General features: G+C 41.3%; 1 protein-coding gene and 1 long non-coding RNA gene across 5 annotated transcripts in view; one reads left to right on the top strand and one right to left on the bottom strand.

Annotated features, from left to right (window-relative positions):
- LOC146670845 (uncharacterized) overlaps positions 1-27,903 on the bottom strand; it is a 372,233-nt gene that overhangs the window by 49,016 nt on the left and 295,314 nt on the right. The window lies entirely within an intron of this gene.
- Positions 1-27,903, top strand: part of LOC146670854 (thyroid hormone receptor alpha) — a 118,226-nt gene that overhangs the window by 63,676 nt on the left and 26,647 nt on the right. For 3 of the 4 annotated variants that reach the window (XM_085402964.1, XM_085402967.1, XM_085402965.1), the window contains exons 4-6: positions 3,515-3,728; positions 24,461-24,522; positions 27,721-27,842. In XM_085402964.1, the coding sequence (XP_085259090.1) occupies positions 3,673-3,728; positions 24,461-24,522; positions 27,721-27,842 (240 nt within the window). In that variant the 5' untranslated portion in view covers positions 3,515-3,672. Of the gene's footprint in view, positions 1-3,514; positions 3,729-20,111; positions 20,458-24,460; positions 24,523-27,720; positions 27,843-27,903 lie in introns of those variants that run through there. The other variant, XM_085402968.1, reaches the window with a different exon arrangement.

Raw genomic sequence — 27,903 nt, 5'->3', positions numbered from 1 at the left:
CCAGCGGTCCCATTACATCATTGTTCTGGAACCAAGTACCCTTTACATCATCATTCACTCGACTCTTGCGCCCATGCTACGACGTACGCCAAAACCAGTGATGCAGTACCTGTTGCCGCCTTCACAGTCGAGGCAGGACTCGACTGTGAAGGCGGCAACAGTGAGGACGCATTCGTAACTGTCCTGAAACCTCGTTTTGTCACACGAGTCGATGCAGGTGTGGAGGTCTGCAAAGTTTTCACCAGTGTTCTGTTTTGTTTTTTTTAATTTTTTTTATACACATCCTGGAATTTGAGTTACAAAAAACAGACGTGACAGGAGTCAAGAGAAGCCATCATGAAACCACCCCTGAAAATGTGACGAAGCAATTAAAGCACAAACTGGGTCGGAGGGCCTGATCAATAAAGTCAAACGTTACATCGGAAGCCTGTTCACGGGAAGATTATTGTTGTTACATAATAATAATAATCATAATAATACTATGGGAAAAAGAATTCTTATTATAAGTATTTTTGTGCGGCGTAGAGGTTAGCAGTGTCGCCTCACCGCAGCGAGTGTCTGGGTTTGAATCCACAGGCCGGGCCTTTCTGCGTGGAGCTGCAGTTTGCATGTGACTGCCCGAGTTCTCTCGGGATACTTTCCTCCCACAGTCTCTCATGCTTGTGTGTGTGTCCTGCCAAAAATCACATTTTATCCTCATTTCTTCTCAGACTTGTTGCCACTTGTTCTGCACATATTCAACTCTGTATATTTTATATATTTTATTATTATTTTTTATTTTTTTATTTTTATTTTTATTTTTTACTATTTAATTTGTAAAAATGTGTATACACACACACACACACACACACACACACACACACACACACACACACACACACACACACACACACACACACACACACACACACACACAGGAAAATATTTAGTATACACATCCAGAAATGCATACACTATTATATATTGTACATATATTTATTAGTTTCAGGTTGGCCATTCTTGTATTTTGCTCGTTTGTGTTGTTGTGTTTGCACATCTCTGTTGCTTGTGGGGCTCGCACACAAGAATTTCACTCGCATGTGCTGTGCCAGTGTGCCTGCACATGTGATGTGACAATAAAAGTGATTTGATTTGATTTGATTTGATTTTGACTTTCCTGATTCAAGGGGTAAAAATGTGTAAATCTAACACAACGCTTTGTGGGAATCTGTGTGAAAATTGCAAATCGGATTCAAATCTATCGCTGTCTGCATACACAAGCTGGCATTAAATGTGGGCACACGGCAAGCTTGCGTTCATATGGGAATATAAGCATGATACAAAGGTTTGAGCCACTCGTCTTAGACGTGCTGTGCTCATCGGCTCAGACTGATTACAGCTTGCTGCCTCTGTCTATGTTTATTAATGTAGATGTCAGTTATTTGCAGACCTTGCAGTCCTAGCACACTTCAAATCCTGTCTCCCCCCCACCCTGGACCCCCACCAATTCGCATACCGCCAGAACAGGAGCACAGAGGATGCAGTCTCCATCGCACTGCACTCTGTCCTCTCACACCTGGACAACAACAACACCTACGCCAGAATGCTGTTTATAGACTTCAGTTCAGCATTCAATACAATCCACCCCTCACAACTCATCAGGAAACTGACAGACCTGGGCATCAGTTCCCTAATCTGCAAATGGTTACTGGACTTCCTGACCAACCGCCCCCAACATGTCCGGCAGGATAACCGCTGTTCATCTACAGTCACGATGAACACCGGTGTACCACAAGGCTGTGTGATGAGCCCTTTCCTCTACTCCCTCTTCACCCACGACTGCAGACCTGCTGATGGTTCCAACACCATCATTAAGTTTGCAGATGACACCACGGTGATTGGCCTCATCAGTGACAACGATGAGGCCGCCTACAGGGAGGAGGTGGATCGTCTGGCTGAGTGGTGCGACAGAAACAACCTGCTGCTTAACACCAAGAAGACCAAGGAGCTCATCGTGGACTACAGGAGGAATGCTGACCCACATCCACCCATCCACATTAAGGGGACGGCTGTGGAGCGTGTGAGCAGCTTCAAGTTCCTGGGAGTCCACATCTCCGAGGATCTCACCTGGACGACCAACTGCTCCAAGCTGGTCAAGAAGGCTCACCAGCGCCTCTTCTTCTTGAGGACTCTGAGGAAGAACCACCTGTCCTCAGACATCCTGGTGAACTTCTATCGCTGCACCATCGAGAGCATCCTGACCAACTGTATAACAGTCTGGTACGGGAACTGCTCTGCCTCGGACCGGAAGGCGTTGCAGAGGGTCGTGAAAACTGCCCAGCGCATCGCCGGAGCACCACTTCCTGCCATAAAAGACATCTACAGGAAGCGGTGTCTGAAAAGGGCTGGGAAAATCATCAAAGACCCCAGTCACCCATCACATGGACTCTTCACCCTCCTGCCCTCTGGGAGGCACCACAGGAGCCTCCGGACTAAGACCACCAGGTACCGGAACAGCTTCTTCCCCACAGCTGTCAGACTCCTGAACTCTGCCTCCTGACATCTGACCCACGTTAAACTCATGGACTGAACATACACACACCCACAATGGACAACTGTACCCTCAAACACAATAATAACATGGACTGAACCACCACTCACAACCACTAGCACTTTATATAGCCTCTGTAGAAACTATCTACACCCTCACTTATCTTAACTGCACTACTGTATAGCTCTGTGTAAATAATCATTCTGTACATTCAATAATCTTTAATCCTACAACTGTTTACAACTTGCATAGTTCCCATTTCTGTATAGCTGTATATCTCAGATTTCTGTAAAGTTATTTATTTCATATTCTGTATAGTTTTTCATATTTATATCCTGTTCATAGCCTGTACATAGCTTGTACTCACTACAGCCTGTACATACTTATAGTTATAGAATATTCACAACATACTTCATACCGTGTACATTATAACATACCATAATAGACCCATTTCTGTAATATACTCACATATCTATATTATTGCTAATATATATTGTAATATATCTATATCACTAAAGCACTTCTGGATGGATGCAAACTGCATTTCGTTGCCCTGTACCTGTGCATGTGCAATGACAATAAAGTTGAATTCTATTCTATTCTATTCTACCTTCAGCAGCCGGGCCAACCTGTGCGATCTGCTGCAGTCACAGTTAATTATTTTGATTTGAATTACTTTGGATTATAGATAGAATTAGCTAAGCGCTACAGACATTAATACTACAGCTACCTTAAATAACTGTGACTTTGATATTGAAAAAATAATACATTTTTTTAATCCAGCCTTTCATTCACATGATTGGATGAACATCCAGCGCTGAAAACAAATGAAAAAATGTGGTTTGGAAACAAAAGAAGAACCTGAAATATCACAATCGCATCTGTCATTATGTAACGCTGTGAATTAAAAATGTAGTGAAATATTTTATGATCCACATCATGTGACTGCCTGTTTCTCACTGCATCGTTTCTCTGCCCTTCCAGCTTTCTGCTCCGCCCACTGCGCTCCTCCCAGCCAACCGCTGCCTACAGTCTGGGATGGTTAGCTACTGAGCGGGCTGCCAGTGAACGCTGAGCAGGCTGGCGAGCTCAGCGTCTGCCTCGCTGTCCTGTGATTGGCTGCTGGATGGGACTGAGGCCGAATGGAGCCAATGTCCAACAAGCAGGATAGCAACTCGTCTGAGGGAGATGAGAAAGGGTGAGACAGAGGGGTGGTGTGTGTGGTAAACAAAATGTGATGGAGTGTACATCTGCCTTTGGGGGTGTGTGTGTGTGTGTGTGTGTGTGTGTGTGTGTGTGTGTGTGTGTGTGTGTGTGTGTGTGTCCATTTTTGATGTAAACATGAAAGGAAAGCTAAGATTAATGGTGTGGCAGGGACAACAGATGAAAGCAGAGCTGTAGGCATGGATGGATTAATGAAAGATTAAGAGCTGCAGCAACACACTTTTTTTTTAGCTACCAGTTCAAATAATTTGAGGTAAGAAGTGAAAAATAGAAGCTGAACAAATGATTCAGACAGGCTGTTGTCTCAGCAGGTAAAGAGAAGGAATGCCATGAATTTAGCAGAATTTTAGGAGCAGTAAAAGGGACGGCTGAGCACTGTCACGCTGCCTGCTGTACTCGCTGTTCCTCCTGCACGTGCAGCTACACACACACACACACACACACACACACACACACATACTTTTACCGCTTCACGAGATAAATTCACAGAGACTCACTTCAGGCCTGATGAAGAAGAAACTAAAGACACAGCAAACTGAAGCCACTGCTGTGTGGCGAGGATGTTGGAGTACAGAGACCCAAAGAGTGTATTAATTAAATAAAACTAAACTAAATTAACAAAAGTGTAACAAAACGACGGTGAGGAGGAGCTGCAGCTGAACCGTTAGAAGGGCCAAAGTTTGTAAACAAACGAAATAAACATGGACCAACAAGAATCCATAGCTTGTCCCACACGTCCCTCTTTGATGCTACAGTCATGTAACTGTTTATAAACAAGTGATTATTATGTCTCAGTTCTTTTCTTCATAGTGCTTTCATTGTGAAGCATTTTGCCATATGTAGCAACAGTCACATGGAGTTTCTTTCCCTCTGGGCTTTATTAGTCACACCCACTGGTTTTATTTGTCTCCACTGGTTTTATTTGTCTCCACTGGTTTTATTTGTAGAGATTGTGGAAATTGCAAGAAAGTTGAAAAAGTAAATTTATTGAGATTTGCTTTATGTCGGCACATATAGAAATCAATATTATAGATATGATCACCAGCAAATTTAGCAGAACACTATTATCGCGCGTTCCTCCAACAAGCTGCACTGCATCCCCTTCTTTTCTTTTAGCTGCCAAATATATTTTCTTTTAATGAGAAGCTTTTCTTGTGAAGCTGCTGTCAAATATTGAGATTAGTTTAAGCCTGTCGGTGAAACACATGTTCCAAATCAGACACGTCCATTATCACATCCAAACTCCAAATTGGTAAACTTGTATTTTTATTGCACATAAAGCAAAATCTTTATTTTTTTTAATAATGAGACATGAGCTGACTAAACCATCTTGTTTGGGGGCTTTAATAGAAACGATATTGTAGTCAGTCAGTGTATACATCATTACAGCTTCCAACAAACTGCATTCTGATAGTTAAAATAAATCCATAATACATTACAGCAGGCGCTGGTTTGTGGAAGCCGCCATGTTGCCCGGTCATTTGAATACAAGCTGAACTGATTGTCCTTAATCATGTTTTATGTGTGTGGCTAAAGAGCAGAATCAGTAAACAAAGGCAGAGAAGAGGACTTAAAGGCATTCACGTGTCGAGGAGGCGAATAATTTGTGCACCATCAGACTCAAGATGTGAAGGGTCATAACCGGTGTTGGGCAAGTTACTTTGAAAAGGTAGTTAATTATAGTTACTTCTTGAAAGAAGTTACTGAGTTACGAGATTCTAAAAGTAATTAATTACTAGGAAAAGTAACCATTTAAAGCGTTACTTTAAAGAATCTCTCTCTCACCGTCACTCCTGAAACTTGCCCCTCTTCCTAAACAACTAAATGTCAGGATGTTTTTGTTTTGTTTCTTTTTTGCTCATAAGCAGAGAGTGCTTGTTAGCGTTGTCCTTCGATGTTAAACGTGACGAAACTATTGAGGAAAAACAGACGTGTATATTGTTTATCATGACTCTGGTTTTACGTGGCCGATCAACACAATTAAAACACTGGTATATATCACCTTGTTGCTTTGTCATCTTAAAGTGGTCATGTGATTGTTTAACCCCTGAGCTCCAGGTGTTGTACCAAAAAGTGATCATCTGTCAGAAAGTGATTGCCGTCTGCGCGCAGCTGCTTAAAGCTGCAGCGCCCAGATTACTTACAGCTACTTCCGTGCAGCTGATATAAGCTGCGGTAAGCTGAACACAGCTTCAACCGTCTGTTTGTTAAAAAATAGTAATGCGACCGCATTTTCTTGTTAGTAACGGTAACGGCCTTGTAACGATAGGAATAATAATTAGATTACTCGTTACTGAAAAAAGTAACGCCATTATTCCCATCACTCGTCATAACTACTATGTTTTATCATCCAGCAGTAACTGGCATCTGGATAAAATGTCAGCCTCTTCCTGAGCAAAGTCAGGGCTCTAATGCACAGAAATGTGCATAAACATCCTTATTTATTTCTTATATTGTACTTAATGTCAACAGATTAGACATGCGATCCTTCTGGACAGCTGACCACAAGCCAGAGTTGTTTGTCCTACAGCGGACGATCCATAGCTGAATGCAAATTAAGAGTGTGAGCTGATCTCCACCATTCAATCATACAATCATTCTGTTGCTGCTATTTGCTATTTATTATGTTTCTTTGTCTTTCTTTCGTGCAACATTTTGTTCTGTGCAATATTTCGGCAGATGTGCAATTTCCATCCCTCAACATATCCTTAACGACCACAGCCATTCTGCCCTTATTTATTATTTATTATATTTCATTATGATGCCTGGAACACACCCCATGCTTCCTGTAACCCAACATCGTGTATATACTGTACATAGTGTTCTTACTTTTCTTACTTGTATATTATTTTCTTTACTTTTGCATCTTTGTGGTCTTGCTACCTAATTTCATTGTGCAAGCAACAGTACGATGTCTAAGTCTAAATCCATAGCTATGACTTTCCACATGAACCAGGAGATGGTGAAAACAGAACTCAGCTGACTGCACTGTGTGATCTGCTGATATCTAGATTTTACACACTGTTCCTTTAAATGTCAGGGCGTGGCTCGTTTGATAAATGCAACCTTTTTGCACCCGTGTATGTTACTCGGACCACATCACACACTCTTTAATGTGAAACACTGACTATACCTTAAAGTCACATATAGATTGTTGGATTCAGCACGGCCACATATTTCCAGCAGAGCCTGTTTGGTGCTTCTGGGGCAATCAGAAGCACAGTGTATGTTTACAGCGGTCCCTCGTTTATTGCGGTTACGTTCCAAAAATAACTCGCGACAGGTGAAATCCGTGAAGTAGCCAGCTTTTTATTTATTTTTTTACAATTATTATCGATGTTTTACGGCTGTAAAACTCCTCACTACACACTTTATACACTTTCCAGAGACAGGCGTGAACATTTTCACACTTTTCTCTCTTGTTGAAACTCTCAAATTTCAAACCTTCGTAGAAAAAGAAGTCCAGTATTATAGAATGAAACCAAAGATCAAACCTTGTTTTCAGGTCCAGAACATCGTAATAGAGCAGCTGTGAGAGAATTCAACATTAATGAATCAATGGTACAGAAGTAGAGGAAGCAAGAAGAACGAGTTGAGTAAAGTTTGACTTATCTGACTGTTTTGTTTTGCTTAATTATAATCTGAAAAATATGGTAATTGCTACCTTCCTTTAGTCCAACTTTTTGTGCGATGGCATCTTCCCCTCCCTTTTGGGTGCTACCGCAGGTGCCTTTGACGGTGCAAAACATTTCATCGACATTGTTGTGTTTGTTGGGGAGAAAACAAACGATATGACCAAAATCTCATATCCCGATAAAAGACATTTATCGTAAATTCTGTAAATTCTGTGAATCTCAGGCAGCTCGACTTGCGTGAAGTGTTTTCATCTGGGCGTCGTGTACCTGGAGTCCAGTGTTTTCCCCGCAGCATGAAGTATTTATTACGTGCTGCGGGGAAAAGCCTGTTCTAAGGTTTCTTTTTTTTAGCACCTGACGGCTCTTTTCAGCTTCTCATCTGTAAACACTCTGCATACAATTACACGTGATTCAGGTTATTTTGAAAAATCTCAAAAGAATCTTCAGCTTTATTGTGAAAGGTCTATGTGCATAATAAGCAAGCAAACCGTCGTTGTTGCTAACAACAACGCATAAAAGCAGTCGCTGGTCCGTCCGCAGTGTGGTTATATTAAATATAAGAGAAAGAACAGAGTACTTTGAGAAATGAATTCTATAGTGACCATCAAAACGATGAAAAACATATTGCCGTAAACAGTTTATCTTGCGACACCATGAAATAAACGATAGTGTAAAATGAAACGATAGACGTTTTCATATCGTCATCGGATATATATCGATATATCGAACAGCCCTGGTACAGCACTTCAGAGTCACACTGCTAGCCATCGAAGATTTATGTAAATTTGACCAGCTGAACGCATTCTGTACTGACCGGAGACACGGAGGAGATTGATTGACAATGGTCTACAGCCAATCAGGACGCAGAACACAATGCGCTGTTTTTATTTATTTTTTTTATTGCACACAAAATAAATCTGCGAAACAGCGAGGCCACGAAAGGTGAACCGCGTTACAGCGAGGGACCACTGTACATTCATTACACATTCACATGTTTGAAATTGTAATCATGTATTTGGAGTGCTACCTATATTTCCTCAGACACATAGAAGAACATCCAGACAACAGTGTCACAGCATTTCCTCTTGCACAGAGCACAGCAGAGAGCCGTCCATTAAGCAGAAGGAAAAAGGCCTCAAAACAGAGCTGCTGTGAGTCTCTGGTTATCCCAGTCACATGAGCAGAAATGTTGCTGGGACAAATCAGAGTTATTAAAGAGTAGGGGTTTATAAATTCTAAGAAATGCATTTATCGTTGAGGTGAACAGATGTCATATGCACAGTTAAGCAGGTTACCTCCTCTAACAGGAAAAAATATCAGCCGGATATCAAACAGAGCTGCCAGCTCTTTACACCATGGACTCACCCAGACTAGAGATGGCACGATACCACTTTTTTATGTCCGATACCGATATCATAAATTTGGATATCTGCCGATACCGATATGAATCCGATATAGTGTTTTTTAATCAACAAAACTGTTTTTTAAAATATCTTGCTGCATTTTGCAAGTCTGCAAGTTCATACTCAAGTTTAAAACAACAACTACACTAAAGCTATTCTGTTATACCTGTATACAAAAAAAATATTTCATAGTTCAGCAATACTGATCAATCTAATAAACTTAAACCTACACCATCCTCCCTATTCTGGTATTTTAAAGAGTACTTAGCGTAAATATTAAGCAACCTAACTAACAGGGTTCCAACTCCCAGCAACAACATAAATAAATAAAAAATAGGGAACCACCCCTCACGCTCCACCTCATGATGCTTAATCGACGTAATCAACCTTAATTTGATGCAGTGTGAAAAAAAATGCACAGAAATCAATTATTTTTCAAGAAATATTAAATAGATTCAACATCTTTCTTCAACAAAATTGCAGACTGCACAGATGGTACCTTCCCAAAGTAAAAAGTACTATAGCTTACTAGGGTATATATATTAGACTTAATAGTCACTATATACAGTAATTGACTTCTATTCATTTTACATCAAATTAAAACTTTGGGTGTCAGATAATTATTTATTAAAAGCTCGACATTTTAAATGAGAATAAGAAAGAAAAGTCTGTCTTTGTGCCCCCTTTTCCCTGTTAATGCCCTATCGGCCCCCCTGGCTAAACTTTGCTAGATCCGCCCCTGCACAGTTACCAGCCGTCAGCTGCGTAGAAAAAGATCCTCGAGTAGAAAGTAATATTAAATACATTCTAACAACAGCTTATCAAGCTTAAACCTGCTGCTGTTGTTCAGCCGCTGGTTTCCTCTTTCTGGTGCAAAGTGGGCCAAAAACAAACAAGAGACACGGAGTCGCGACAGAAAAGCCGATCAGCTGATCAGTTTCACGATTGAAGTAGCAGCAGGAGAGCGAGAGGCAGTCGCTTGTTAAGCTTAACGCAGGAATGCTTTACAAACATTCAGAGATGGACTTACACACTTGCTTTACTTCTCTCGGGATAACTTTGTCGGAGATGAAATGCCAGGTTGCTAGCGAAGCTCCAAATGCTATCCAGACCACCGACAGGTCCGGCATGCCACAGCTGCTCTATCACGTGATGCATGCTGCTCTATCACGTGATGCATACTGCTCCGACGTGCTAACGTTCTGAGGTGAGTTACGGCGTGTTGCAAGTTTTGTGAGGTGCTTTCGTGATATTTAATGGATCGGATTACATTTTTTATTTTTCTCCGATATCCGATCCAGTAATTTAGGTCAGTATCGGACCGATACCGATACGTAATATCGGATCGGTCCATCTCTAACCCAGACCACCACCAAAGACGACACAGGTGTGATTTTGTATATAAATAAAGACAACTGTCATAAACAGCATAAAGATGGTCAGAAATTAACACACAGGTCTCCAAAAAAACCAAAACAAACCTGCTTATTGCCATGCAGAGCTCCTCGCCACTCTGAGCCAGAAAAAAACCCCGATTAACTTTCAAAAGTTGCACGTGCCATGTACCTACCCAGCTGTATGAATAATGTATGCATGTTGGCGTGTGTGTGTGTGTTTACATGCATGCCTCGTACGAGCGCACGTGTGTGCGTCTGTGTGGGGATAAGCGCAGTGAAGAGAGCTGGATTAGGAGCAGTGAGGGCAGATGGAGCCGCAGAAAGCAGAGGACAGTTTGGGACGCCTCAGTATGCGACATCAACAGGGGATTGTCGCTTTGTGTTGTTTTTGCGCATGCGCACGTGTGATTCTCAGAGTATCATTGGGCACGCACGTGTTCCTGTGAGTGCTGCCTCATGCCCTGACCCCTCCCCTCTGTGCTGTCTGAGTCACGGCGTGTTCTAGATACAAGTGAGCACACACACACACACACACACACACACACACACACACACACACGGCTTCGCATAGCCTGGAGTCGGGGAGCTGAAATAGAATTTGGTGTGTGTATGTGTACCAATTTGTTTGTGTGTATGTCTCAAAATTAACCGCAGTGCAAAGCCTTTGAATGTTTCAGCAGGCAGTTAGCTTTTATCAGAGCAATTCAATTAATGTCTGCAAAGCAGAATTGCAACTGAGTGATTGGATGTGTGTTTGAAGAAGTTTGCATGCAGAATTTTGTGTGATTACAAGAATTTCTGTGCTTTTCTTTTTACTTCTGTGCTTAGAATAACCTCGTATGTTTGTAATGCAGAACTGAGATCAGTGCTTTCATATCGCTCTCAGCTAGTTAGATGGGGGGGGTGGATTGGCATTTCATAGATACTGACTCCAATATCAGAAGTAAATTCTTTTAAACTCCTCGAGCCCACTTCAGTTCAGCTTTCATCATTTATGAGTAAAAGTTGAAAATAAGAATAGAAGGCAGTGATTTAAGATGTCCGGGACGCTGAGATATCGTAACACATGCAATATCCGTGCATATTGGAACAGGAATTGCAGTGAAGGCAGGTTCCAAATTTTTTGACCCTTTGCAGTCATTTCCCTGAAGTTTTTCACTTTAGTTTATTGTTGCCTATAAGTCAAAGTGGCAGTGGAGCCTTTGAATAGCTGAGACACGTGGAAGTCTTTGGAATGCAGAGATAATAAAATAGTTTTGTTTGGTCTTTTTTTCCACACACAACTCATCAGAAAACAATGTGGTAATTGAGAATTTGTAAGCAGAAAAAACTAATGGCAATGATGGCGGAAAAATTAGCTCCAGTGTATGAAATGAGTTGGTTGACACTGACTGGAGATGACTCACCGCTCATTCAGTGTTACACTTCCCCCACTTGAAATGCCTTTGAAACGTCAGCACAAAGGATGAATGACTGCATTAAAACCATGCTTCGTTTAGAGGTGTTTAAAGGCTCAACCTTTGCCAGGTTTGCCACCTCCAAAGTCTCTGAGATTCAAAGACAGTTATATTTCAGAGTGGTACCTGCATCTGTTTTAAACAGTCTTTGGTGTATTAGACCCAGAGCAGAACATATTAAAACAGAGTGCATTAAATATTTTACCTGTACTGATACATCCCAAGAGTCTCATTGAGTCACTGGCAAAACATTTTTGTCCACCTGTGGTTCCCACCATGATGTTCCTGTTTGTGTAAAATGTAAAAAGGTGGATTTCTACATATGATATTTAATTGGTGTCAGTATTTTTGCTGTAGTTTATCATGGCTGAATGCAGGCACATCGTCACAACACACTGTTTTGAAGAGGATCATTTCTGCTGAGAGGAGCTCAGATCCTTCAGATTTTTCAGCTCCAAAGACATAGCACAGTTCTCTGGGTGCTATTGCTAGGAAAGAGCACTGATGGTGGCATTTGCTCTGTGCTCTTGCGATTGCTATTGGCAGTCAGACTTAAAGAACATTTCTGTGCAGCTTGTTTTGGACATGAAAGACTGCACTAGATTTAGCTTTTCTACTCTTTTATGTGTGTATCTTTTTAGTCAGTGGAATCTCTGGTTTCACATTTCTCCTTTAAAAAAATGCTCTTTTCCTGTTTTATTCATTGATGAGTATTTTTTTTATCCTGACGTTTATATCAAACTGCATGGCTCTTTACAGCTTCCTTCATATTTTAGTAAAAGATTGAGCTTTTTGTAATTTTGTAGTGCATGTGCGCACAGCTGTTTAAAATAGTTGTTCTTACACTAAAATAAATGAGTTTAAAACAAGCAACAGAATCAACCATTGAATTCTGGGATAGATTGGGCCACGAAGGATACACCCGACCCATCCTTCAAATCTAGGGAGAAGGAGGACGCATTTGGAGGAGTCTTCAAACGTGGACAGCCTTCGTCGCGTCGCTGTCATGTAATCGGCCTATCAATGTGGCCTCCGAAGAATGCGGCCCCTGAATTTGGACACAGCTACGATACCGAAGATTGCTGCTTCTTCTTCTTTGGCGTTTAACGGCAGCTGGCATCCTTGTAGATGCATTTCTGCCATCTTCTGTTTCAGTCTGTTATTACACTCTTAAATCCTACTACCTATTCCTGCGTCTTTCTGGTTCTTACAAAGCTTCAAACAACTCGTCAACTATTAAATTAGTCGTCAACAATTTTGCTAGTAATCGTGACTAGTCATGGCAGCCCTACCTGTAATTTAATTTTAGCACGAAGGTTATCTATCATATGACATCCTGTGTCAAAATCAAGTATTAAAAGCTACTGTGCAGTTTGGTTTTTAGGTACTTGTGCTGTTTGTCATCTCTTTTGGCCTCACATGCCTGCAGCGTCACTGTGAAGAACAGAAGACAGATCAACAGCCTGTAGGGCAAACATAAAGAGAGATGTCGCAGCAGTGACACCCATATGACCTCCCTCTTAACATCAGTAAGACTTAGCAGGTGGTGCCGGATTACGAGCATTCCTATATTGACAGAGGCAGAAAGAGAAAATTAGCGCTTTGAAGTTCCAGGGTGTTAACAATACTTAGAACATGTTATAAGATCTGCACTCAGGAACTGAAGACACAGCTGTGAATTTGTTATCTGAGTCAGCTCAGCAAGCTTTACTCAGACCTTGAGCATTTCAGTCCACTCTACAACTGGAGAACATTCACTCGCTGTCTTCTACAACAGAGTCGCTTCTCTTAACCTCCACGCTTCAGCATTTGTCTTTAGGGAACGTTCCACCAGAGCCGCAGAAGACAGTATTCAACTGTTGCCACAGGATTATTGGTCCACGTCTTGAGTAGAGTGAAATTCACATGTTAAAAAAACAACAGAAAAAACAGTTGCATGCTGTTCTTTAAACATTGACCTTGAACTCTCAAGTCTTCACCATTTATATCAAATATACAGATTAAAGGAGAAACCACCATGAAAAGGTCTCAGTGACGGATTGGGCCACAGCTTTGGTATTGATTCTTCAGATCTCTGGGATACAGTTCCCCCAGGAGAGCTTAAATAAGCTATTTCCTTATGGATTGTTTTGAAGGTGATTGAGATTGACCAGTGCAATCTATTCAGATCAATCTGCTTCCCATCACCTACCTTCCTGTCTACTGTAGATTTAAATTGATAGATTCTGTAAAAATTTCCATAAACAACAACACAATATCTGACCGTTCCACTGCTATTTATTGAAAAATCATGACTGTAAACACTTGAACATTGAAGTTCTGATAGTTGGTCCTATTTCTTTCAGAAACACATGCACCCTGGTGTTTCATTGTTGAGGTTCTTGAGGTTATTCTAAAAGGGGATGGTTTTGTCTACACCAAATCTGTCTATTATTACTCTGGCAAACAACCGTCTTTGTCTCTTCTATTTAGAGCACATTATTCCAGATGGCCTTGCCTTTGTTTTTCACATTCATCTGCTTTCGTTTTCCTTTTGGACAGCAAAGGATTTGTCCCAGTGTGCTTCCAGTGTTTTAGTTTTGCTGCCTCTTTTTTATTGTTGAAATGCTTTGATACCAACAGTTTTGAAGAGTTCCTCTGAGTTACTTGGATGGAATTTTGGATTTGATGGTATGTTTGGTATAAGAATAGTTTTATGGCAGGCGTATCTAGCGACAGCTTTGGCACTGTAATCTGCCAGGAGCAGCAGCTCCACCCAACCCAAGCCGTAGGTGTAGCCTTCTCTGTCAGTAAACTCTACATGTATAAAGTCTAATTTACATTATGGAGCCCTACTCTTAACTCACATAAATGTAATACTGTCTGTGAAGCTGGGTTTAAGAAATAAATGTTTAAACTTTAAGTTTTAAGAACATGTTTAACGCTTTCTTGTGCCAGTACAGAACATTACGTCACCGGTTGGTTGGCTGGTTGCGACTTATAGACTTACATTAGTTTACGTTAGCTAACTAGTGACAGAACTGATAACACTGTGAAAAGTAATTGACCAAAGTATGAGAAAACGAATTATGAGTCCAGTCCAGTTTATTGTTCAGATGAACACCAAGGTATCTGTAGCTGTCCACAGCCTCGATGTCCATCCTTGGATGTTCAGTGGTTGCAGTGGAGGATGCTTGTGCCTGCGGAAGTCTACCACCAACTCCTTTTACTAGTGTTGATCTGGAGGTAGTTCAGCTGGCACCACTCCACAAAGTCTAGGGTCAGATCTCTGTACTCCTTGTTGTGTCCATCAGTGATGAGGCCGACTATTGCAGAGTCGTCAGAGAACTTCTGCAGGAAGCACTGGGTGGAGTTGTGGGAGAAGTCTGCAGTGTAGATGGTGAAGAGGAACGCAGCTAGAACCGTTCCCTGTGGGGCCCCGTACTGCAGACGACCCTGTCCAACACACAGCCCTGAGTTCTCACATACTGTGGTCGATCGGTGAGGTAGTCCAAAATCCAGGTTGTGAGGTGATGGTCCACTCCAGAGTTCTCCAGCTTGTCCTTCAGGACCGTGGGAAGAATGGTGTTGAAGGCACTGGAGAAATCAAAGAACATGATTCTCACAGTGCTTCCAGCGGTCTCCAGGTGAGCGAGGGAACGATGTAGGAGGTGAATGACGGCATCATCCGCTCCAATGCCAGGCTGGTAAGCAAACTGAAGTGGGTCCAACAATGAGCTCACCAGGTCCCGAAGCTGAGCCAGGACCAGCCGCTCCAGGGTCTTCATCAGGTGGGATGTCAGAGCCACCGGCCTGTAGCTGTTGAGGTCCTTGGAGCGTGAGGTCTTTGGCACTGGTACAACATAGGTTTTTACAGAGCTGTGGGACTCTCCCCAGCCTCAGGCTCAGGTTGAAGAGGTGCTCCATCACCTCACACAGTTGGTCTGCGCAGGACCTGACGACCCTCGAGCTGATGCCATCATGATCATGGCTAAGCTGGAAACCTGGACCCTCCGTGACTACATGAAGTACCTTCTGAAGGTCTACTAGAAGGTGTGAATGGGGCATTATGGGCAATCCCTACTTGCTACCATCACGAAACCAACCAGCTGATCTACACCACAGCAGCAGTGATCACTGAGATGAGGCTACAAGCTGAACAGCAACAAGGAGAGTAGACTTTATATCTCAAGATTCAGTTATGCTTCCTTATTTTATACAAGTAAATATGTAGTCCTTAGTGTGGCAGTTTTCAGTCCTCTAGGAAATAATTAGGAAGGACACCAGCACTGCAACATGAGTACCCAGCACTGATAGTGACATAACACTGCCTCTATCTGTGTGTGTTTTTTGTGTAACCACCAGAGGAAAGCAACTGTATGACCCTTCCACAGTCACAGAGGTCAGACCTCTGCATCATTTTTTAATGCTGCAGAGACGATGACACTTACGGAACCATGAAGGCTTTTTAAAAAGTTATCAGTGTGGGCAGATGCATACTGTAGCAACACATTCCTGCGTCAGGCGGGTTACCTAGTGTGTCTAACAGCAGAGTCAGACATAAAACTGAACAACTGCTCTGTCAACAGTAAACTAAATGTACAAGTATCACCACAGTTTTCTATAAAAACCTTTTCAATGCTGTTTCCAGCTCTTCAAGTCAGCGACGCAGCTGACAGATAGCTGACGCTGTGGAATTTACCTTGAGGTGTTGCTAAAACTGTCAGTGGTTTGTTGGAGCCTAACAAAAAGGGTGACATTGTCAGTAAAAAGAAAGACGTTAGCAGAGGTGGGGAACTAAAGGAGAGGAATGACAGACAAAAAGACACGATGCAAGATAGACAGACATAAATGGAAATATTCTATTCAATAAAAGTTACATTTTATGCATCATTTGAATGCAGAATCATTGAAGAACTGTTTTTAAGAGAGAAAGAAAGATGAACAGTAAAGTGGGGAGCAAATATAACGCTACCTGAACTGAAGTGACTTTTGCAATTCTTAATGGACATTTCTTCCTCACCTTGTAAAGAAACGCATGGGAGTTTTTGCTGTTGTGTACATCAAGGACTTCTCTGTGTAGTACAGTGTACCCTCTGTGCCAGCACTGATGTCCTCGTATCCACTCTTGCCACTCTAGTTAAGCTAATAATAAATGTTTAATAGGTTAGTATTTTTTCCTCTCAAGCAAATCCATTTGATGCATAAATTGCATTAACTACTTAATTTCATTGGTAGTTTTGTGGCTCTGCAGCATTCCCTCCTTTCTGTTGGTGGTTATTTTATTAAAAAGAGCATGTATTATGTGTACCGCCTTGTTGTTTTTGGATGCTGTTTTATTGTTCAGGGTAACACAAAGTGCAGATTGTCTGGTGGGAATGGGTTAGTGATGATTGGATCTTCTTAAACTGAAAAAGATGAATTAATTGCATTATTAGATTTTGCAAACTGAATAAGCAAATATTCTGTTTGCTCACCAGGAGGAAGAAGGTGATGTCCTTTCATTTCAGTGTGCCACATCAGGACTACAATTATGTTGCCGTTGTTTCTCCCTCTTTTTAACAAGTCTTAAGCTTCGTGAAACAGTTTGTTTTTTCACCTCATCAGCTGTCCTAAGGGCTAACATTTTTGGATATAACCCGTGTTGATTGGTGTATTTATTTTATCAGGATTTAGTTTTAACTCTCTTCCTAGCAAATGTCATAATTCTAAGACTTTTCTAAGAATTTTGTCATGAGGAGTTAATCTTAGTACAAGGACGCTTTGTGAATACAAGCCGTGGTTGTATTAGTCTGTTTAACAGTCCATCAGTCCATTTACAGCCACAGTCATTCAATGAAAAAACAAGATTTGGAGACTGCGGCATGACTGAGATTACTGCCAGCATTTACAAGGAACCTGACATTTTGTTGCCTGTTTTTAAAAAACAAAAAACAAAAAGAGACCATACTGTAGTTACAGATGCATCTATAGGCTGCATGTGTGCAAGGCAAAAACACACATATGCTTGTTAGGCAACATACAAATAAAATACTAGAATTTCATTCATGCAAGTGAGAGAACATTTCCTCATGTTCTTTCTCAAATTTGCTCCAGAAACCAGCAACATGACAGACGTGATGGAAACGTGTAGTTCAGAGGAACTTCTTGTACCTAACGTACAGTATTCGAAAAGCTGGAAATTAGCTATAACACTAACTAAACTAGGGTATGCACCTGCTGTTTAGCAGTGTAAAATTCAACATTATAAAAACTCTATTAGCCAGTGCAGTTTTTGTCTCCATTGGCTTCATGTTTCAGGCCACAGGTTTCTGCTTGTCTCATACCCAGAATCAAGAAAACACAATTAGTTCCACTTGGAGTTGGACATCTCCCTCTTAATTTTAGTGATGTGGTTTTATAGATCTACAAGTCAGTCGACCGCTTTTACCCTGATCTCTCATACTTCTCTCCAACTATTGGGTGAATTGCCATGAAAATTTGGCATTTACATTCTCCGGAATAGTAAGTCTTATCACTTTGAGGTTGACATTTCCCTGACATTTTCCTTTGGTGAAACCAGCAAGCTTGAAATGTCTTGAAAAATAATAGCTTAAAGCAGACCATAATACATTTGATTGAAGACACACATGATCCCCTCAGGATAAATGTTATCACTCTGGTAGTCCCCGACTTCCCCGACTCCCCAACTTATCTGGACCTATCATTACTTCAGCATTCTCGTTTGCCAAACACTGATTTGTTTTGTTTAATGGTAATTACCTAGTTTTGCCACACTAAAATGTCAAAGCAAGCTGTTGTGCGCATTATCAAAATGTTGACATCAGTTCATATAAAAACTTCTTGCTTAGTTGCTTTTTTTTTTTTAAGTTTAACTGCTGCTGTCAATAAAAGGCACCAGAGCTGATCAGTCGTAGATGTGTCTAATATGTTTAGCCTTTACTGCGGACGACATGCTAGGAGTGCACATTTTGCACTCTCATATAAAAACAGGTCCTGTGATTTATTGCCACAATAGCTAACATAAATGGAAACATGTGGAAGCCAAAAGAAAAGTCATCTTTATCATTATTTTTATTTAAATTAGCGGGAACTCTCCTAGGCAGCTTTCTTTAAGTACTCTTCAGGAAAAGTTCAACAGGCTTCTAGAAAGGCATCCAAAGCTCTTCTCTGGATGTTGGCCACCTTTGTGGTCCTTTCTCCACACTGCTTGAATAATGTTGTGCTCCAGGCTCTATGGAGGGCAAAAAAACACACGCACTGGAGCACTATCCAGGTGTGCTTTTACTGCATTGAAAGTGTGTTTGGGATCATTGTTGTGGTGAAAAATGAAGCTGTTGCCAATCAGATGGGCTCCAGATGGTACTGCATGGTGGTTCGGAATCTGATGGTACATTTTTATGTTCAGAATTCAAAGAAGAAGAAGAAAAAAACAGAACAACAAATAAAGACATGTCATTATTATGTAAGCAGTTTGCGTTTTTAAGAATGACAGAGTCGTGGATATTGGTTAAAGTGGGACGTACAGTAACCTGTGGAGTCAGAAGGTCCTGTATGAACGTGCAAGATATTAAATGACAATATTTTATTTTGAAACAGAATATTCATTTAAATAAAAGTTTGACAAATAAATTTGCATGCTGTCAGTTATAGTTCTGCATCTCTAAAGTCAAAGCAATCCATCAGTTGGAAAGGCAAAGTCAGTTTATAAGTCATTCCCTTTCATGGTCGGCCTTTAATGTTAAAGCTGCTGGAAGTGAAACTGGGAAAACAGCAAGAAGAAATAATGAGCAAATGAAAGCGTTACTTATGTATTTATGGCTTGTTGTGGAGCTTGTTGTTTGGCTCTTCTGCCTCAGATGAACCCTGCTTGGGATCATTCAGCTACACCCTCCCAGGTAAATTTGAACCAGCTACAACTTATGATTTCACAAGGAGCAAAAAGAGATCACAGACAAGGCTAATTCAATTGATGAGATATCTAGCATCTCTGTGTCCTCATAAGACTTCGCTTGGCTCTACTAGGGAGACTGCATCAGACTGCTGTTATGTAATCAAGTTAGCATTAAAGCTTAAGTGAGTTTGGATCCAGAGAGGCAACAGTTTTTTTTTTTCCTCTTGGGGAACGAAATAAAAAGGGCAAAGTAGAAGGATGCTAGCAAAGAGGTCATGCACCAGAAAAGTGACAGGAGTCAAATGTAAAAATATCAGCAGGAACGACAGGTGACAGAGCCGGAGAGGGAGAAGAGGGAAAGTCGCGCTGAAGAAACACGTAACGTGAGTAATAAAGCAAGGACAGGAAGAGACAGAGAGAGGTTGTACAAGGTAAATCTGGGCATGACGAGTTGTGTTGTGATGACAGAGAGCATGACACTTAGGGGGGAGGAACTACACCATGCCGTGCAGACATGGAGGGAGGGAGGGAGGGAGGGAGGGAGGGGAGGCTGGACGAGAGCAACTAGAAAGAAGGGAGAGCAAGAGGGAGGCAGGCTGGTGGAGGGAAATAAACAGAGTGGCCGTTCCTCCCAGCAGCCAGTCTGAGGCACACAGCTACTAGTGAAGTCTGTTTCAGTTGATTGCAGCAACTCAAGCTCAGTTCTTTTGCATTTGTCTGGGATCAACTCGTTGCTGAGTTCAGTGGGAGGCTTATAGTCGGGGATTTGAGGTCTGCAAACACAGCTTGTGTTCATGTGAACCAGGCTGAGTGGGACACGTGCAGTAACTTCCTGGGAGGCTGGATCAGCAGACGGTGCTGCTGGGCTGCATCATCTCCTGCTGATATTCCTTCAAAAGGAGCAACATGCATATCTTACAGCCGTACTGCATCAACAGGTTGGTGTGATTGCGGAAATGCATTTCTCTGCGATTGCGTGTATGTCTGTTGGAAGTGGGTGTGTGCTCTGCTGGCATCTGTGCCCCCTGTCACATGCTCATAACAGATTAAGTATGAGATGTCTGTGTGTGTTGAGTCCTGTTTATGGTCTTCGCTATCTGTAAACCAGTTTATTAGTCACAAATTCATAACAGTAGTCCAGAAATTTGATTTCCAAGGGATGATTGCATTAATTTACTTTCATCTGATGAAATGTCTGAAATCTGAAAGGATGTTAGTGATTCTGTAAGCCTTGCTAGTTTAACAATAAATCTGTTGTGAGTGCATGTACCACATCCAGATCATTCAACTGATGCCCCAGGTCAGAGCTCTAGACCAGCTCCTGTGTCTGTCTTTGCAACCACATAATTGTTTCCATTTTCACAAAATGTATGTTATATTTTAACAGAAATGCACTTTGGATAGTTTCTATTTATTTCTTTGTCAAAGGGAATCTCATTAAGGCAAAGGTTCTATTTAAAGCTGCCGTAGCATGGATGCCAAGTAGCTTGTTACAAGAGTAGTAACATTAACAAATCAGCCTAAGACTGCTTGTTCAACTAACTCACAAAGTTATCAATTAATTAATTAGGTAGTTATAGTGTTTAAAATCTAACGAAGATGGTAATGGTTTAAACAAGCTCATTAAGGGTGTCACAAGAACCGATCATTACAATACGTTTTGAGACCAAAAGCCAGGGCAGAAAATCCTCAGAACTCCAGGGGACATCTATAAGAAAGTTGTGTACACCCACACACAGTGAAAACTACTGTCATTGGAAGATGGGCTAGTCCAACTGTCGCAGTATCTCTGTCCCAACTCATTGATAAGAATGGCAGTCAAAGTTGGGTATGGTGATATTTGATATGCAAAAGACAATATGCGAAAATGCTGCCCTGCTTTTCAGAGCAATTAAGGCTCATTTTCAATTCAGTGACGCACCTGCAAGAGATCCATTGTAAGGACTCAAGCTGACTGAGTTTCAGCTCAACATGTAAAATGATCTGTGCATTTCTTTTTATCCTAAAATTATCCAAAAATGCGTGTTACCGGTTTGTCTGGCAACAAAATAAATGTTCCCATTTCAAAGTAACATCCTGCTACCATCCTGTCAGGCATTCAAACAAACTCATTAACGGGTTTATGTTTAAGGACACATTGGTTTGGTATGAAAGTAGATATTAAGAATGATTTTGGTACACAAATCAAACGCAAAGATTTGTGCTCTGATAATTGTCATATATGACTGATTGTTTGCTCTAGCAGTCGCCTTTTGCATAGATTTGCAGCTTACTGAGATTCACAACATATCAGGTTTTTCTCATTGATAAATGGCAGACACCACAACAACTTGCAAAAAAATATATGTATAAATACAAAACTGTAATTGTTCACCCTTCTTCTCTATAACCACCATGGAGACCACTGAGGGCTGGACGTCTTCAGCCTGTTCTGTTCTGCTGCCCCCATAGCGGTCAGGAATAAATGGTTGCAGCTTTATGATTGCAGTTTTCAAAAGACGTAAACTTCCTCTCCCCTGTGGATTGTCATTTTTTTTTAAGTTGGATTTGGATTTCAAGTAGCGCTAAATCATTCTCTGGAAATTTTTCCAAACCTCACTAACTTGCACATTTGAGTTATTCCTTCACATTGTAGAAAATGTATACAAGAGCTGTCAACACTGACATAAACTCCAGTTCAGTTTACATTGATCAGCTACCAGAGCAGGCAGTTTCCCACCATGTTACTGCCTCACCATGTGCACTGCTTTAAAGATAATATGTTTCATGGACCGTGAAGAGCAGCAAGAACTGAAAAAGAGACGTCAGAGGATTTTTCTTTTCTTTTCTTTTTTTTAGGTTGGAAGAGCAAAGTGGATTTGACAGCCAGTGAGCAGGGGGAAGGAGGGACGACAGTGGTGTTACCTAATAGTGTTGATGGAAGTTGAGGGAGGAGAAGAGGAAAGAGGTGGGGCGGAGGGAAAGACAGAAATCACTGGGAGGATCGAGGGAATATAGCAGTAGCTGTGAGCCGACAAAGTGACAGTGGTTTGGAGAGAGAGCTTTTAAAGAGACAGAGAAAATGGGAATGCGAGGGGTGTGGAGCAAACAGCCAAACATGTGGATAGATGGGGGGGAAGGGAGGGGGGGATGCAGAGAGTGTGGTAATCCAAATCTGCTGCAAATAACAGAATTTGTCATGTGAGCGTGATAAAGGAGAAGGATACAAAATTATAGAAAGCGACAGAAGGTGGGGATGAATGGTGCATGTGCAGTCTTTAAGTGGAGAGGATAGAGTGGAGTGGCCTTCATTTCCATGCATGGGAAGCATTGGTATGATTCAGTTTTGAATCCGTGACCAGAGTTTGTCAGTAATCCCCCAAAAGTTAAACTTTGTTGCCTATCAGTTCATTTGTCCATCCAGCCATTCATAGTATGCTAACATGTGCAGAATGCTTGCAGTACAAACTGACATTAGAGCCCGCCATAAATGACGCGACAACACTCGGTAATTTGTAAACTATCCTGTTCTTATTCTATCGTTTTATTTGTTTGTTTTTAAACCGGTCATTACCGTGTATGGTCAAGTGTTTGATCTGTGCCATTATCGACTAACACTACTCAAGCTAGCTTGGGTAGCATAGTTCGTCAGGTAAGGTTAAACAAGGTAAGAATTTTGCCTAGCAACAAAAAGGAAATGGGCTCAAACCAAAGTCTATTTGCAGAACAAACTCAATAGTGCAGCGAAATAACAAGATTCAAATATACCAGCCTGTTTCTGCTGTAACCATAGACGAGGCTGAAGTGGCGTTTGAAGAGACTGTGCTGTATTTGTTTACCATGCATATTGTGGTGGTTTGGATTGCTAATTAGCACCATGCTCAACCATGACTTTAGCAAATTTATCACAGGAACTCATTTTGGGACCACGTGTTGAACATATTTCAAAACAAGCAAGACAAGGAGACACTGAGATCTTGAAAGATCTTAGAAATTAAAAAGATTTTCTTCTTTTTTATTACTTAGTTTTTAATAAAGGTTTTACGTATTTTAACAGAAAAGGAAAACAACAAACAACCAAAAACAACAATAACAAAACAAGCAGTCGACTGAAAAGCACAGCTTTTTCCCACAAAGCAATTCTGGCAGTGAGAACATGACTTTATATCCATGAATTGACAGCACATATACAGATGTAAGAGCAGCCTCGGAGAGGCATGCAAGAGTTTATATAGATGTGGGTAGGCACAAACAGGAGAAAGGAAGAAAAAAAATTCTAATTTCGGATATATTTCAACCACTTGTCCCATCTCGTGGTATAAATATTAGCTTGCAGCCTTAACAAAAAGGTAAGTTTTTCCATTTTATGAATCTCCTCAACAACGCTCAACCAGTCGACCAGAACAGGGGGGTCAGTACATTCGGCAAGTACAAAAGGACATCATCAGCTATTTTGTGTTCTCTTGAATTAACTACGACCCCATGAATACTATTATTTTCTCTTATTGCCTGTGCTAAAGGTTCAATGTAAAGAGCGAAAAGAGTCTGAGACAAGTGACAACCTTGACGAGTAGATCTTTAGAAATTAAAAACATTTTCATAGCAAACTAACAGCTCTTATATAATGTCAAGTGTCAGACTGGTTACCCAGCAAACCAAATGTAAAATGTAAGTCTGTGCTATGACTGCAGACCAACATATTTATGGAGAGGATTCCTTTAAATATCTAAAATGCAGCATAGTTTCCACGTTTCTCTACCAGTTTTTCTAGCAGTGTTATCTTATGTCTTTTTTAATGTAGTTAATTACCAAAAAAAACAAAACAGAAACTGTCTTTGCATTATCTGACTTGGAAAAAGAAATCTTATTAATGATCTTTTTCCTGAAGCTGCTATAATGTTATCTTTTTTTAATCACTTATGTCTTTTTTCCCTTCCACCCTCTTCTCCTCCACCCTCCCAGATGGCCAGATGTGCCGAAAAGGAAGAGAAAGAACAGCCAGTGCTCAGTGAAGAGCATGTCCGGTAACTAACTTCATTATCTCTGCCTCACTCGTGTTGTTTGTGTCACCCCCCACATGGAAGTGAACACAATTCAAAGCATATTTCCTCTAAGACGATGTCTTTTGATGTACTGCTGGATTCGGCCAGTGATTGGTTTAAATCCGTGACTCGGCAGCTCCCCTGGGTTTTCAGTGGTGTCCTTATTGTCAGGAATATGATTATTCCTCGTCACCATTGTATAGTTTCCCTCAGAGGCCTTGTTGAACACAAATCAGCTAACCAAGGGGGATTGGTTAGGCAGGTCTATGAATGTTCAGGACTAATCTTTAATGGATTATATCAGAAAAGAAATAGATGTATGCAATAATCATTATTCATGTTATGGATAAATAAACAGAATCAGCATTTATTTCTACCTGTAAACTTTGTATTTTGTTCATGATTTTTTTTTTTCCTGATTTAATATGCTAGCCTCAGATATCGTCGAGCCAAATTAATCGGGGCAAATGTAGTGTTTTCCATAGTGGTAGCTTGTGGTGTAGGGGTGCTTAATTACAAATCTGGATTATGAATTGTATGTATTGAAATTGCAAAATCACAACAGTCTTTGAACCTAGACATGTCTTTAATTGGGCTCTTCCTGCGCACTAAAACTGGAACGTTCACATTTAATACAAGGTGGGCCTTAATGCTGGAACCAGTGCATTTCAAAAGATCCAACTTTTACTTGATGGCTAAAGGTTTGGGCCACACTTTTCACAGTAGTTGCGTGTGGTTTCAGACAAATTAACATTTTCCACTGAATCCGTAGTTGAGTGTGCTAGTCTGCTAACGACCAAAACAGTCACAAGGAATTTTTGGATGCATCACTGTCAGGAAATACACTTTTTCCCGAGATCCCAATGGTTGCCAGTCACCAATTAGTTGGTAGGTCTTGTACAAGATAACTGTTACATCACGACCAAAGCTATGTTGCAAATCCCGTCTGTGATGAAGATGCAAAGACTTCTTGTAAACCACTTGACTCAGGAACAGCATTGTTCGTTCACTTTTATATGTTTATTATACATTATCGCATGAAATTATACAGAATCAGAATGGATATACTTTTTTTCCTTCTTCGCTTCAGTAGTACAAGAGGATTGACTGAAGAAGTATGCTCCCTGTGGAGCAGACTTTACTTTTGTGATTTCCAGCAGCGTCTGTACATGTGGGTTATTGTTTGCACCTGTGCTTTGGGTGGTTGGTGGTCCTTGTGCAATTACATGACAGCTTAGAGGTTAGAATTCTTCTGTACGTTACATATATTCATATTGTGTGACTTCAGAGGATCAAAGAGTTCAAGGAAACTTCTGAAGAGAAATAAATTAGTCAATGAAATGTGAAGATGAAAAGCATATTTCATGAATTCTGGGAATGTGAGTGTAAACCTTATAAGCTGGCATGATATCGGAGTCTGCGGGGAAGACGGCCTGTCTTAAAGTTGCAAGAAAAAGGTTGTTATACAAGGATTTAATTAACCGGCTTTCCACTCTTAATCTTTGACCTTAAGTCTAAGTCACATTTACAGACAAAAGCAGGGAAGAAAAACTTTGTGCGAGTGATTTCTCCAAAAGGTTCTGGGAGTGAGGTGCTCCTATTAAGGAGACTGCAATTGTTGGTTATAGAGCCCCCCTCCCCCTATTAGTAAAGCCATAAAAAATCTGTTTACTAGTCTTATCATCTTTAAAAAAGGCTGGCTGGTGTGAACTCTTCCTCAATTATTGCTCAAAACTTTTAGACGACCTTAAAAGAGGTATGAAGCTGGCAAAGACTACAAAAACAAGACTTGGCTGTACATCAGTCCATGGATAGGCAAACTGCCCACAAATGGAGCAAAGTTCAGGACACCAAGAACACAACATGCAGTCCTGGCAGATTGGAAAGAACCCAGCGTTTGGAGTAAAATGTTTGCAGAAATCCCTACACTTAGCTTTAGTCTTTGTTCATGAAAAAGCACGTAACGTGAAGAGACAAAATCTGAGCTTTTGCCTGACACTGAAAAGGTACTGCACCAAAACATCATCCCCACCGTGAAGTGTGGTGGAAGTAGCATTGTGGCTTAGAGTTGATTTCCTCAAGGCCAGGATCCTTGCAGTCATTGAGGGATATGGGAATTCAGAATTGTGTCAAAACATATAAGATTATAGGAGAATGAAGCTTCTGATCCTAAAGCACACAAGTGAACAAATATCAGAATGGCTGAAAAAGAGGAAAACTCTGGTTTTGGATGTCTGTGAAGGTTCTCAGTCATCCAGGTCATCGTAGTCAAAGGAGCTTGCAAAGAAAAGCGTCTGGACTTCTTTAAGTTGCTTGAAGACGTTTCACCTCTCATCCGAGAAGCTTCTTCAGTTCTAAGGTCAAATGGTGGAGAGTCCCAGATTTAAACCTAGTGGGAGTTTCCCCCCACAGAGGGACAAAAGGACCCCCTGATGATCCTCTAATCGCCTGAGCCAAGGTGTGAAACTGGGTGTGTGTCCCAATCAGCCAGAGTTTCGGGTGTGTTCATTGTGAAACCTGGCCCCACCTTATCATGCGAATTCCTGAGGTCAGATGGCCCAGGATGTGAGTGGGCGTTAAGGCGTCTGGGGAGGGAACTCAAAACTGGATTATAGATGGCAGAAAGTTGGCCATTCCTGGGCATTCCTCACTGCACTCTACAGCATCTGGTTTTGGAATGATCAAATCAGAATTCTGACCTTTGAGATGGAGCTTGCTGTGTGATGAGAAGAAATATCGATGAACTGAACTCTCTCTCATCTTGATGTGCAAGTCTTGGCAATAATCAGGTTGTGTTGTCTGTAATTGTGACTAAGATGAAGTTTAATCGTCTGACTTCAAAACTCACATGTTATTGGTATACTGTCTTATTCTTGCAACTGTGTATATGTTTCATCTGGTATCACAGTCTGTAGGGGCCATGTATGCAGGTCTTTCATTGAGGCCCCTGTGATAACACTCATCCTCGCCCCTCCTTTCCTTCTCCACTCCTCATCACTACTTCTCCTCTTCTTCTCTTCCTCCCTCTGACCCCATTCATCCTGATCTTCCTTTATCACTCTTGCCCTTACGTCATCACGCCTCACCATCCATCTTGCTTGTACTCCCTTGTTCGCACTCCTTCACCCATCTCTCATTCCATCCTATCTTCCTTTTCGACCTCCTCTTCCTCTCCTATAGCTCTTAGCGTCTCTGTTCCAGGATACATCCCCAGCTACCTGGAGAAGGACGAGCCATGTGTAGTGTGTGGGGACAAGGCGACTGGGTACCACTACCGCTGCATCACCTGTGAGGGCTGCAAGGTACATAACACCTCTGTTGTATCAACATGGTGCAGATATTAGTTTGTCATGTATTATACAC

The sequence above is a fragment of the Rhamphochromis longiceps genome, linkage group LG4, assembly GCF_057381845.1.
Source record: "Rhamphochromis longiceps isolate RC_006_pf linkage group LG4, R_longiceps_female_GT1.1, whole genome shotgun sequence".
In the NCBI taxonomy this organism is placed as follows: domain Eukaryota; kingdom Metazoa; phylum Chordata; class Actinopteri; order Cichliformes; family Cichlidae; genus Rhamphochromis; species Rhamphochromis longiceps.
Note: the sequence above shows the minus strand (reverse complement) of the source record. Positions and strands in the feature narration are given on the sequence as shown.